General features: G+C 38.2%; 1 protein-coding gene across 1 annotated transcript in view; it reads right to left on the minus strand.

The window, feature by feature from the left end:
* UMPS (uridine monophosphate synthetase) overlaps positions 1 to 14,592 on the minus strand; it is a 31,923-nt gene extending 17,331 nt beyond the window's left edge. The window contains exons 1-4 of the mRNA XM_047099877.1: positions 14,367 to 14,592; positions 5,619 to 5,772; positions 3,165 to 3,842; positions 852 to 1,027 (exon numbers count right to left, since the gene is read on the minus strand). Of these exons, the coding sequence (XP_046955833.1) occupies positions 852 to 1,027; positions 3,165 to 3,842; positions 5,619 to 5,772; positions 14,367 to 14,522 (1,164 nt within the window). The 5' untranslated portion in view covers positions 14,523 to 14,592. The remainder of the gene's footprint in view (positions 1 to 851; positions 1,028 to 3,164; positions 3,843 to 5,618; positions 5,773 to 14,366) is intronic.
* Positions 14,593 to 14,981: the final 389 nt, after the last annotated feature.

The following is a 14,981-nucleotide window of genomic DNA, read 5'->3' on the forward strand; positions in this document are numbered from 1 at the left end:
CTTTAACATATCTATAAAGGAAGTTTGTTTTTTTTAATGATTACTTATTTTTTGAGAGAGAGAGAGAGACGGAGCACAAGCAGGGAGAAACAGAGAGAGAGGGACATGCAGAATCTGAAGCAGGCTCCAGGCTCTAAGCTGTCAGCACAGAGCCTGACGCGGGACTCGAACTCAAGGAATGGGAGATCATGATCTGAGCCAAAGCCAGTCACTTAACTGACTGAGCTACCCAGGTGCCCCTGTAAAGAAACTTTTTAACTAAATAATTATCCATTCAATTTCATTCTGGTGTGTAGGTGTAGGGGTTGGGTATTAACATGTAGTGTTATAAGAACTTTCAAAAATGGGGTAGTTACTGGAGTAAACAGTATGTCTGAACTCTAATTTACAGCTTTCCCACCCAAAACCAATCAATAGCAAAGCCTGAAAAAGATAAAAGTACTTCATCTGGGCTGCTGTCATGAGAATGTGCATCCCTGTGGGACTTAGGGGATTCTGAGAAACTGCAAGTCTGGCAAAAGCCCTTCAACTTCAACTCATGGCAAAATGAAAAAAAAAAAACAACAAAAAAACAATTGTATCTTAAAGACCAAGTAAGAATAGGCAGATATTTAACCAAATATTTATATTTCAGTGTTTATATCTCTTAAGTGTCCACTACAAGATAGAAAATGCTATTATCAGGAAACTCTAGCCACCTAGCATTACTGTCACCCTAACAACACTTGTTGTTTTTTTTTTTTAATTTGGCAGAGGTTCCATAAATCCATAAATGTCAGATGTTTTCTTCCCCTGTAACTTCTAGCACAACAGCCTGGGCCCCCTGTCACCCCAGCCATTTTGTCACTTACCGCTGCTGTTGTGTAGTTGCCTGTAGCCAAGGAGCCAGCAGAGCTCATTTCTGCAATGAGCAGGCACCCCCGGTGCAAAGGAAGGCCTACTTCTCTCAGGCCTCTCACGACCCCCGTACCAGGCACCACGTGAGCATTGACCAGATCTGCCCAAGAAGCTATTTTAAAGATACCACCTAAGAAGGTAAAAAAAAAAAGAAAAAAAGTAAGTTTTCAAATAAAAACCACTAACTTTTTGCCCAACCAACTACAGTAAGAAATAATCTCAAAGTAACATGCTAATGTCATAGTGAAGCACTTCAAAAATTTTAGTGCTCATCAGTGGACCTATGGTTCCATCTATGAAAAACTATTCACCTGGTAGCTGGCTAAAAGATCATAATGAGAAAAATGTCTTACAATTTCTGCACTTAGTTTATCAATAACACTGATTAAGACTGGTTTTCCTTGCAGGCTGACTTCTGACCACCAATAAAACCTATGTAATTAGAAATGGGACTCCAGGGGCACCTGGGCAGCTCAGACAGTTAAGCGTCCAATACGTGATTTTGGCTCAGGTCATGATCTCATGGTTCGTGAGACAGACCCCTGCGTTGAGCTCAGTGCTGGCAGAGCAGACCTTGCCTAGGATTGTTTGCCCCTCCCCCACTTGCTTTCTCTCTCTCTCTCTCTCTCTCTCTCTCTCTCTCACTCACACACACACACTAAATAAACTTAAAAAGAAAAAAGAAATGGGACTCCAGTGAAGATGGGCATTTGAGGCCAAAGATACCAACATTCTGAAATTCCCCTGAAGATGACAAATTTTCATTATGCAGGAATCTCTCAGCAACTTTACTATCTCTTAAAAGTTCTACTTGTTCCTTAGGTCTCTTAATTTCAGCAGGCAATTGTATTCATTTTAAAAACTGACAGCAATACCCCTAATTGATTTCTGAAAAAACAGTATGTAAACGTGTAGTTTGTATAACTCTTACATTAGTCAAAACTAAGCAATGTGATGATAGAATATCTTTTTTTTTTAAGTTTATCTATTTCACGCATGTACGAGAGAGAGCGAGCGAGCGAGAGAGCGCGAGCGAGCATGTGCACACAAGCGCACAAGTGGGGAGGGGTTAAGAGGGAGAGTAAGAATCCCAAGCAGGCTCCACACTGTCAGCAGAGAGCCCGATGTGTGGCTCAACCACAAATACTGAGCTCATGACCTGAGGTGAAATCAACAGTCAGACACTTAACCCACTGAGCCACCCAGGCACCCTTTTAAATTTTTTCAATGTTTATTATTTTTGAGAGAGACACACTGAGTGTGAGTGGGGAAGGGGCAGAGAGAGAGGGAGACACAGAATCCAAAGCAGGCTCCAGGCTCTGAGCTGTCAGCACACAGCCCGATGCAGGGCTCAAACCCATGAACCGGGAGATCATAACCTGAGCTGAGGTTGGACACTTGGACGCTAAACCGACTGGGCCACCCAGGCGCCCCAGTAGAACACCTTGAAGCACAGGAAGAAAGTCATACACAAATCTATCCTGAAGAAACAGCTTAAGCACATACATGTTATTACTTTAAGAAAAACTGTTATCTCTAAAGATGCTGATAAGCATTAACCTTTTAATAGACATTTTATGCTATTATTTAAGCAAAAAAAAGCTGTCATATACAATGACAGAAACTTGCATAAAATAATGGGTAGAAATAGTTTTTCTTTCTCAACCAATATACTTGGCTTTGAGTTCCTATTTAACAACCAAAAAAGCACACCAACAGATCTTTTTTTGGCCAAAGGCAAATGTTAAAACTTTACACTTCTATTTCATTGTTTCCTATACCTGCAATTTTCATTTTTCAAATATTTAGAACTAGGTGTGTTCTGCCAGGGCCAAAATCTATCATTTTTGTCTGCCTAGGACCTGCAGCCCCTTCTTCTGGCATGAGCACACCCATCTTCTATGGGGAAACTACCTTTGACCACACTTTGGTTCAAAAAATTTATAGTTAACAACCTCACATCACCAGAAGTGGGGCATATATTACCAAGCTAATAAAGGTATTCTATAACCCAGGCCTGAGTGATTACTTTGGGGTAGGAATGAGGAGTGTTGTCTACCTGAGAAAGAAGTCAAGAGAGAAGAAAGCAGAGCTAAAAAATGGCAAGAAGGCAAGTCCAAAGACTTGCACTTGAGCTCCTACATCTAACCACGCTTAACAGACCGTTCTATGGCCGGACTCTGTGATGTGAGCCAGTGCATTTCCTTTAGTTCTTCAGACAGTTGGAGCTAAATTTGTATTTTTGTAGATTCCTAAATAATACTTACCTTCATACTGTTTTTTTACTGTATTTCCTATATCTGCAAACTTCCGGTCTTCAAATATTAAGAACTCGTGGCGTTTTGCCAGAGTTGTTAACTCCTTCATCACATCCAGAGTAAAATCATTCAAAATATCTACATGAGTCTTGAGCATGCAGATGCTGGGTCCTAAAGCATCAGCTAGCTGCAACAGCTCTCTAGACTCTGAAATATCTGCAGACAGACACAGATTAGTCTCTTTCTTCTGCATAAGCTTGAGAAGCTTCGCTGCAACTGGGTGGACCCTGGGCAGCTCTGCACGTGCACCAAAGCTGAGTTCTCCGGGAGCGGGAGCTTTGTTTACAGAACAGAGAGAACCATTATGACTAGCTGCTACAAAAACATTCTCCTGAATAAATCTCTTCACTCTCTCGACCATCTCAGCATCAATTTTTTTCTGTCGCTCGAGAATCTCCAGCATTTTGGACAATGTACACACTGAGTGAAGATGGATCCCATGTGCCTGCAACTTGTCTTTGCCTCCTTGCTCTCTGTCCAGCAGCACTATGGCATCAGTGACCTTCAAACCCTCCTTCTGAAGAACCTCAACAGTTTCCAGAACACTAGATCCACTGGTAACGACATCTTCAATGATCAAACAGGTTTCTCCTGGATTAACAGCCCCTTCTACAAGACGCTTAGTACCTAGGAAAAAAAAACAATTATTTCAATTTAAAATTATATATTTCAGCCAACTCAAGACGTATCTTACATTATAAATTTGGCATGTATTTATGAAGAGGTGGATGATCTAAATCTTATTTTCTGATAACCTACTTCACAGCTACTTTAACTTTATTCCTGACAAACCTTCAATGAACCATGACACCATTTTGTTCAGTGTCCCTGTATCTGAAAATTGCCAAAGTTACATATATAGAATATTTTCAGTAAAACTAGCAAATTACTTTATAGTGTAAATAGAACACCACTTAACATGTTCATGATCAAAATTTCAAATATGGGGTTTCTTAATGCAAGATAACCTACCTAGATCAAGAAGTTATGAAACAATAACCCAGTACCATCAATGAAATCATTCCTTTTTCTTCCATCAACAAACAAGTTCATTACTCAAGATCAACTAACTAGCCTTTTGAGAAATAAATGCAGGAAAAAAAATATTCAGCAACCATTTAGATCACTACAACTTTACGAATATACAATGCAATGTGAGTGAATGTATTTCCCCACTCCAACCCCTACTATAGACTACTTTCAGATAATCTACAAAATGTTAAGTATCTAAGGCTATAGACTTTATAGACTCATTTTATAGTTTCTACTACCAAATTTGTCTTAATTTGAAACCTAAGAATTGGTGAGCAATTTGCCCAATGTTTGAGCTTTATCACAGGTACCGTCCTTGCCCTTCCCCATTCCTTTCCTCCCCTTGAAAGAGCAAGTTGAACTGAATCAGCTTAGACTAGTACATAAGCCTATGATACTTATATATATATTTAACAATTGCTGATCTTATTCTAAGAAATATTTTTAAAAACATAATAAAGACAAACAACAGTTTCCTAATGGGCAGGACTCATACAGACAGGCTTTTTTAAATGGAGAATTTCAAACAATACTAGAAAAAAAGTATAACAAACACCCATAAATACTTCGCCACTTAACTCATGGTCAATCTTGTTTCAGCTACATCCCCACCCCCCCTTCCCTCCCTCCACAATATTTAGAAGCAAACTCCAGATATCATATGATTTTCATCATAAAAAATTTTAAAACGCAGCTTGTAAAAGGTAAGGACTCTATTAAAAACACTATCACACCAACATAAAACAAAAAGACCTATTAATTCCTTAATGTCATCAAATAAGAAAAAATATGAAGTCAGTTCCAATATTTTTAGATTGATTTATTTTCTTTGGTAATCTCTATACCCAACATGGGGCTCAAACTCAAGACCCCAAGATCAGGAGTCTCATGCTCTCCCAAATGAGCCAGCCAGGCATCCCTAGATTGTTTTGTTTTTAAAGCAAGCTCATATGTATAAAACACACACCTGATAACCTCCTGCCAAGGACTCATGAAAAAAATATCTTCATTTAGAGAATTTTATGTGGCATTTCTCTTTATGCAGTTTAAATTATAAACAAACATATTAGGAAAGTACAATCTCTTAGAACATTCTGCTGGTAAGGGAAGGACTGGTTAAAAATGTTGGGTTTCATACATGTGGGTCAAAACAAGCATTTTTTTTTTTAAATTGTTAAGTCAATACAAAACATTTCACCCCTAGAATCTAAAGGAAAGGAAGGTGATTTACAGTAATAGTTAACCAATTCTAAAGGACCTTCATATGAAGAATATTCAAGGTGACTTTGGTAAACATCAGTGCCCAGAAGATGAAAAAATTCTATTATCAGGTTACATATCAACTTAAAGTTTATACTACTTTTATTTTACCATAATCCTTTGATTCTTTCCTTCTAATAAGCATTGGAATTTGGTTGGTTGAACAGATAACTGTGGCCAATGGTAAAGCTGTATAAGGTACTCCACACACAGTGTCAAAATTGATTCCCACATTTTGGGCAGTTTGGAATAAAATTTCTGCAACCTGTAAGAAAATGAACACATAAACTATATATTATTGTTATCTTGAATAGTATATAAATCATGTTAACAGAACATTAAAGACAGTAATAACCCCATAGGGGATATCCTCAAACTTGATCAGAAAAATATGTATGCCTTTTTGTTAAATGGTACCCTCTCTATAAATCCCAGTTTACAAATATGAAAACACAAGAATGAACCCACTTGTCTAGACGACTCAGGGTCTACTCTGAGGGCAACATGGTATGTGTTAGGGAAGGCTATGATGTTGACCCCAAAGACCAAGAAGGGTTCCCAGTCCTCCCAGTTTCCCTTAGTAATCCATTATGAGTTGATTATCTAAACCTTTCTATAACCTGCTAGCTACATTTTCTGCCTGAAAGAAGTCTTCAGTGAAAAGTTTCATAAAAGAAATTAAGAGAACAATACTGTTTAATTTGCATCAAAAAGAATCAAATACCCAGGAATAAATTTAACCAAGATCAAAGACCTGTAAACTGAAAACTGTAAGACAGTGGTGCAAGAAAGTGAAGACAGAAATAAATGCAATAGTATTCCTTACTTATGAATTGTCAATGTCCATACTACCCAAAGCAGATATAATGCAATCCCTATTAAAATTCCAATGGCATTTTTTTATAGAAATAGAAAAAACGATACTAAAATGTGTATGGAACCCCAAAAGCACCAAACAATCAAAGCAATCTTAAGAAAGATGAAGCTGAAAACATCATACTCCCTGACTTCAGACTATACTATAAAGCTGCTAGGGTAATAAAGAATGTGGTACTGGCATAAAAACAGACACATAGATCAATGGAACAGAACAGAGCCCGGAAATAAACCTATAGTTATGTGGTCAATTAATTTATGGCAAAGGAGCCAAGAATATACAATGGGAAAAGGACAATCTCTTAAAAAAATGGTGTCGGGAAAGCTGGACAGCCACATGCAAAAGAATGAAACTGGACCACTATCTTACACCATACACAAAAATAACACAAAATGGATTAGACTTGAATGTAAGACCTGAAACAATAAAAACTCCTAGAAAAAAATGGGCAGTAAGTTCCCTGACATAGGTCTTGGCAATGATTTTTTGGATTTGACACCAAAAGCAAAGGCAACAAAAGCAAAAGTAAACAAGTGGGACTACATCTAACTAAAAAGCTTCTGCACAGCAAAGGAAACCACCAACAAAATGAAGAACCTACTAGATGGGAGAAAGTATTTGCAGATCATTTATCTGCTATGGGGCTAATATCCAAAATATATAAAGAACTCACATACCTCAATAGCAAAAAACAATCCAATTAAAACACGGGCAGAAGACTCAAACACACTTCTCTCTAGAGAACACAAATGGCCAACTCATACATGAAAAGATGCTCAACATTACTAAGGCACAAGGAAATGCAAATCCAAACCACAGTGAGGTACACTTCACACCTGTTAGAATGGCTTGTCACCAAAAGGACAAGAATAAAAAGTGTCAGCACTTGTGAAGAAGGGAACCTTTGTGTCCTGGTGGTGGGAATGTAAACTGGTACAAACACTATGGAAAACAGTATGGACATTGCTCAAAAAATTAAAAATAGAACTACCATATGATCTAGCAATTTCACTTTGCAGTATTTATTAAAAAAAAAAAAACCAAAACGCTAATTTGAAAAGATATATGCACCCTTATATTTACGGCAGCATTATTTACAATAGCCAAGATATGGAAGCAGCCCAAGTGTCCATCAATAGATGAATGGATAAAGAAGATTTGGTATATATACATATGGAATATTACTCAGACATAAAAAAGAATAAAATCTTGCCATTCATGATAATACAGATGGACCTAGAAGGTATGATGCTAAATGAAGTAGGTCAAAGACAAATACCATAGGATTTCACTTATATGTGGAATGTAAAAAATAAAAGAACAAACAAAAAAGCAGAAACAGACCCACAAAAACAGAGAAGGAACTGGTTGTTGCCAGAGGGGAGGAGGGTGGAGAGATGAGCAAAGTGGGTGAAGAGGGGGTGGGAAATACGGGTTTCCAGTTATGGACTGAATAAATTATGGGAATTAAAGGTACAGGTAGGGAACAGTGACAGATGGTAGCTACACTTGTGGTGAGCACAGCAGAAAGTAGAGTTGTTCAATCACTGTGGTGTACACCTGAAACTATAGTTGTGTGACAACTATATTACAATTAAAAAAAAAAAAGACTCATAAATATAGATAACTGGTGGTTACCAGAGCAGAGTGGGGTGGGGGGGTAGGAGAAATAGCTGAAGGGAATTGAGGGTTTAAAATAAATGTCACTGGGAAGAAAAGTACAGCACAGAGAATACAATGAATAATATCATAAGAACTTTGTGCAGTGACAGATGGTAACTACACTTACTGTGGTGTACATTTCACAATGCATATAACTGTCAAATCACTATGCTGTATACCCGAAACTAATATGTCAACCATACTTCAAGTAAAAATTTTTAAAAAAGGAAAAAAACCTAAGGACTCCACCAAAAAAACTATTAGAATAAGTGAATTCAGTAAAGTTGAAGGATACAAAAGCAATATATAGATAGCTGTGGTGTTTCTATACACAAGAGAAATCAAGAAAACAATCCCACTTACAATCGCATCAAAAAGAATTAAATACCTAGGAATAAATTTAACCAAGAAGGTGAAAGGTGTACGCTGAAAACCGTAAGACTCTGATGAAAAGAAATTGAAGATAACACAAATAAATGAAAAGATATATTATGTTCATGGATTAGCAATATTAATTCTTGCTAAAAGGTCCATACTCCTCAAAGGGAACTGTACCTAAAATCGCTACCAAAATCCCAACAGCATTTTTCACAGAACTAGAATAAATAATCCTAAAATATGTATGGAACCACAAAAGACTCCCGCATAGCCAGAGAAATCTTGAGAAAGGAGAACAAAGCTAGAGACATCACAATCCCAGACTTCAAACTATCGTACAAAGCTAAAGTAACCAAAACAGTAAGGTACCGGCACAAAAGTGGATACACAGATCAGTGGAACTGAGGGCCTGGAAATAAACCCACTCATATATGATCAATTAATCTACAACAAAGGAGGAATGAATATACAGTGGAGGACAGTCTCTTCAATATATGCTGTTGGGAAAACTGGACAGCTACAGGCAAAAGAACTAAACTAGACTGCTTTCTCACACCATACATAAACTCAAAATGAATTAAAGACCTAAATGTAAGACCTGAAACCATAAAGCTCCTAAAACAAAACAGTGGCAATAAGCTCTTGGACAAGAGTTTTAGCAATGTCTTTTTTTTTTTTTTTTAAGATTTTAAGCAATTTGTACACCCAACATGGGGCTCAAACTCAAGATCAAGAGTCACATGCTCTATGGAATGAGCAAGCCAGGACCCCCCTCCTTTTTTTCTTTTTACAGATTTAATTTTTATGCAATATTTTTTTGATCTGTCTCTTTAGGCAAAGCCAACAAAAACAAAAATAAACAATTGGGAATACATCAAAATAAAAAGCTTTTTGCACAGCAAATAAAACCATCAACAAAGCAAAAAGGAAACCTACTGATCAGAGAGGATAACTGCAAATGATATATCCAATAAAGGGTTAATATCCAAACTGTATAAAGAACTCATATAACACAACACCAACAAAACAAACAACCCAATTAGAAAATGGGCAGGGGACCCAAATACACATTTCTTCAAGGAAGACATACAGATGGCTGATAGGCAAGTGAAAAGATCCTCAACATCATTAGTCAAGGAAATACAAATCAAAACCACAATGAGAAGATCACCTCACACCTGTCAGAATGCCTCTATCAAAGAGACAAAAAACAGCAGCTGGAGACAATGGGGAGAAAAAGGGAACCCTCGTGCAATGTCGTGCAATGCCGTGCAATGCAATGTTGGTAGGAATGTAAACTGCGGCAACCACTCAGAAAACAGTATGGAAGTTCATCAAAAAATTATAAACAGAAATGCTATACAATCCAGTAATTCCACTTCTGGGTATTTACCTGAAGAAAATGAAAACACTAATTTGAAAAGAAAATGCACCCCAACATTATTTACAATAGATAAGATATAGAAGCAACCTAAGTGTCCACTGATAGATGGATAAAGATGTTGTATATGTGCACAACAGAATATTACTCAGCCCTAAAAAAAGAATGAAATCTTGCCATCTGTGATAACATGGATGGACCTAGAGCGTGTTATGCAAAGTGAACCTAGACAGAGAAAGACAAAACCCTTATGATTTCACTTATATATGGAATCTAAAAAGCAAAACAAAACAGACTCATAAATATAGAATGTGAACTGTTGGTTGCAGAGAAGGGGATAGGGCTATGGGAAAAACAGGTGAAGGGAATTAAGTGATACAAACTTCCAGTTAGAACATAAATAAGTCACGGGGGTGTAAAGTGCAGCATAGAGAATATAATAAATGATATTTCATTAATTTTGTAAGGCAACAGTTGGTAACTACACTTACCATGGTAAGCTATTCATAATGTATTTAAATGTGGAATCAGTATGTTGTTTACCTGATACTAATCTAATATTTCAACTTCAATTGGGAAGAAAATTATGTGTGGTGAAAGACACTAATTAGGCTTACTGTGATCATTTAACAATACATGCAAATATCCACCTGAAACTAATATACTGAACTAATATAACACCTGAACTGTAACACCTGAAACTAATATAATGTATGTCAATTACACTTCAAAATCAATTAAGCTCTTTAACACTGGCCTTACTAATGTATTTTAATGTTTATTTTGGGAGAGAGTGAGCAGGAAAGAGGCAGACACAGGAAGGCAGAGGGAGATGGAGGGAAAGGGAGAGGCAGAGGGAGAAGCAGGGAGGGAGAGGGAGAAGCAGGGAGAAGGAGGGGGGGGAGGGAGAGGGGGGAGAGAGGGAGAGACAGAGAGAGAGAGAGAGAGAGAGAGAGAGAGAGAGAGAGAGAGAGAGAGAGAGAGAGAGAGAGAATCCCAAGCAGGCTCCGCACTGTAAGCGCAGAGCCCAAGATAATGACCTGAGCAGATATCAAGAATCAGATACTTAACCAACGGAGCCACCCAGGTGCCCCTAGTAATTGGACCAGTCTCCTCAGGCCAAGGCCAAGAAAAGCTAAAATAAGCAAATGGGACTACATCAAGCTAAAAAGCTTTTGTGCAGTGAAGGAAATTATCAACAAAATGAAAAGGCAATTTACTTAGTGTGAGAAGATATTTGCAAATCATATATCCAATATGGGGTTAATGTCCAAAATATATAAAGAACTTACACAATATAAAAACATTTTTTAAACAGGCACAAACTTGAAAAGACATTTTTCCAAAAACATACCGATGGCCAACAGGCACATGAAAAGAGGGAAAGGCAAATGAAAACTACAATGAAGTATCACCTCATACATGTCAGGTTGGCTGTTATCAAAAACACAAGAAATAACAAGTGTCCTTAAGGATATGGAGAAAAGGGAACCCTCATACACTGTTGGTGGGAATGCAAAATGGTACAGGCAGTATGGAAAACTGTATGGGGATTCTTAAAAAATTAAAAATAGAAGTATCGTATGATCCAGCAATTCCGCTTTTAGGTAATTATGTGAAGAAAACAAAAACTTCAATTCGAAGAGATACATGCACCCCTATGTTCACTGCAGCATTACTTACAATAGCCAAGATGTGGAAGCAGCCTTCGTGTCCATCAGTAGATACAAGGATAAAGATGTGGTGTATGTGTATACACACACATATATATACAATACACACATATACACAATGGAATATCATTCAACCATAAAAAAAGAATGAAATCTTGCCATTTACAACAACATGGATGGACCTAGACAGTATTTACTATGCTAAGTTAAACAAGACAGAGAAAGAGCAATACCATATGATTTCATCTACATGTGGAATCTAAAAAACAAAATGAATAAACAAAACAAACAATTATTGACACAGATAACAAACTAAGTAACTATCAGTTATTAGTTGGGAGGGGTTGGGGGAGCGGGTGAAATACATGAAGGGGATTAAATGATAAAAACTTCCAGTTATAAATAAGTCACGGAGATGTAATGAACAGCATAGAGTTTATAGTCAATAATACTGAAAAAAAAAAAAAACAAAAACAGGTAGCTTACATACCAAAATGTTAAAAAAAAGAAAAAGTTTCATAAGTACAGTGCCTATTGTGTGAAGTACTATAATATACTTTGCCACATAAATCATCGCATTTTAATACTAGAATGCACACTCTCATCCACCTATTTTTAAAAAAAAAGAAAAGCAAACAATCACTCACGAATTGCTTAGTGAACTAGATCAGGTCTTCAAAATTTTTTGCACCTATACTTCTAAAGATTTGAAAATTCCGTGAATATTTTTAAGTTGCAAAAGATATAATTTCTAGAGTACTAAAAAATTACATTTTCCTAGAACTGTTATGTCACTCTTTTAAAAGTGAACACAATAGGATGCAAATGCTGTAGTGATTTGATACTGAATATCTTTTTAAAAAATATGAAAATGCTGCAGTAAGAAAGGTGGAAAATTTTACATTTTTGGAACTCCTTTTCATTCCACTGTGCACAGAATTTTATTCTAATGTAATTAAGTTTATACTTGGAAAACTTTTAATGATCACTCTATCATATTTCTCCACGACAAAAATGTATAGAAATTCAAATTTAAAACTGTAAATTAAAACAATTCCTATGACCATAAATCTCTTAAGTGTTGAAAAAGTGTTGAAAACTGTTATGTATTATTACAATTACTACAAACATGAAATTAATTAAAACATAAAAATTTGCAAATTTTGATAGAAGCAGAAGAATGGATTATTTTGGAAATACTTCTCTTAGTGAGAGGAATGGTACCCCCTCATCTGTTTATGTATTTACTTACGCTAAGTATTACAACCAGGAAGTCAGAGTTCAGTGTAAATTCAATCGGGTTTTTGGGGGGTATAAATATTGAGACATACTGTTCGCATAAATAAGTAGATACGAAAGGAGTTCCATTACAGCCAGGTTTCTCAACGTTTTCAATTCCTGAGTTAACTACCAAAAATCACACACGCACACTAAGATCTAGTATCTAAAAGCAATTTTTAGTCATCAACCAATTGACTTGATAAAACCTAAGCCAAATTTTCATTAGAAGATTCCCTAGTCATTTACCTTCTCAGGACTGAGACAGATGTACCATAGTATGATTCTGGACGGTGAGAACAGACCAACCCACTTCCACTTCAACTAGTGCTTCAATCCTTTGTATAATAAATAACCTCACAAAATAGGGTTCCCAAAGGATGAGAATAAACCCTTAGGCGGTGGAGGAAATGTATGTGTCTTCTTGACTGAACTGCCGTGAGGACGGAAATGTTCTACATCTGCACTGTCCAATGGGACACTAGCCACATGTGACTATTTCAACTTTAAAATTCGTAATGTTCAGTATTCAGATGAGGCTAGTAGCAACTCTAACGGACAGGACATTCAAACCCTTCTACTCAGTGTGGTCAGCAGCTTTGGCTGACAGCTTGTTAGAAAGACATAACCTCAGGCCCTGCCTTAGATCTACTGAATCAGATTACACAGTTTAACAAAATTCCCAGGTGATTCAAATATACTCAGAGATTGAGAAGCACTGTGCTAGAAACCTCTAATTTGTAGAGTTTTTCCTTATACTGACCAAAAAAGTGCTTCCACGAAACACCATCCTTTGGCCTTCATTCTCCCTCCTGGCCACAAAGTGCAAAATCAAATCCTCCTAAGCAACAGTCCTTCCAAATATTTAAGCCCTTCCAAAAATTCTTCCCCCACCCATCTTTTCCTCTATCCCCACATCTAGTTTTCTCAGGGCTACATATGGACAGTGCCCCAAATTGGACTTCCTGACTCTCTTGCAAAGCACGTGTCAAAGCAGGCGTGTCAAGGGGCAGGCTGCATTCTACATCCTGATAAAATAAAGGAAACAATTTTTCCTGTTTGTAGGCCCTGCTTCTGGGCTCCCAGGGAAGCAAATCCTCACCGCATGGGTCTATTTCTGCCCAAAGCACACCTTGTACATCTGCTTCATGGGGGGGGGGGGGGGGGGGGAAGCTTACAAACCTCCCTGGTTCCTAGGTTCCTATAAGATTAAAGTCATACAACCTTCTACATACTAAAAACCTAAGATAAAATCTGTAACTTTCTGAAATGCCTTTGGCCATGGTAATTCCTAACTCTTTATGTAAAAAAGAAAAAATGTATAACCCTGCACCAAATGTTCCTTCCCTGGAGCTCTGTGAAGACTGTGTATACAGAGCGGCTAACCTGGGTCCGAATAAAACTCTTTTCCTTTAAAATTAAGAAAGGTTTGCTCATTTTGCATCAACATTCCGCAAAAGCCTAACAGTGCCTGGCCTCTGGGCTTCTCAAATCGACTCCCCTGTTCGGCTTTCTTGCTCTCATCCACAGTCCAACTCCTTCACCCTCTCCACCTCCAGGTCCCCATTCCGACCACCCAGCCCCGTGCTTCCCCTTTCCCCAGCTGGCACCTGACTGAGAAGACGAGGTCGAGACACGATGCCGCGCAGATCGATGTAAACGGGGGAAGAGAGCCCGCTCTTCAGTACGAAGTTCCCAAATTTAAAAGCCTGCACGTCGTACAAACCCGTTACCAACGACTCCAAATCCGCTTCTTGGGCTGCCATGGCCACGCGCTCCCGCTCCCGTTCTAAACTCCAAAGCGCGCCAGGCCTGCGGCGCCCCGATACCGTCACCCAAGAAAGCCCCGCCTCTTCCTCCCTGACTTCCGGCGGTCAAGGCGCATCTCTGCCAGTCTAAAAGTAGCGCGGGCTGTCTGGTGGTGGAAGCGAGGTGGATGCAGTCGTTTGTGCTTCTGCTGGCTGCCTCTGGATCGGGTCGCTGGAGTTCAAAGTTCCGAATACCTAGATTGACTCCCGAGTCATAAAGCCAAGGCTCTCTGGAGAGTTTGTGTAAATCCTGCCCACTTTGCAGCGCAATGTCCCCTTAATTAATCTACTTCCTGGCTGAGCCTGACGTTAATCGCTAATGTTAGCCATGATTCCCGCCTCCCTCCCTCCGCGTACCCATCCCTGCCTCGACCCTGGTTTCTCCAAGTAGACTGAAAGCTCTCGAAGACAGGGATA

Source organism: Lynx rufus, unplaced genomic scaffold, assembly GCF_022079265.1.
Source record: "Lynx rufus isolate CCGP_SWC_20201006 ecotype Redwood Valley unplaced genomic scaffold, mLynRuf1.p SCAF_5, whole genome shotgun sequence".
Lineage (NCBI taxonomy): Eukaryota > Metazoa > Chordata > Mammalia > Carnivora > Felidae > Lynx > Lynx rufus.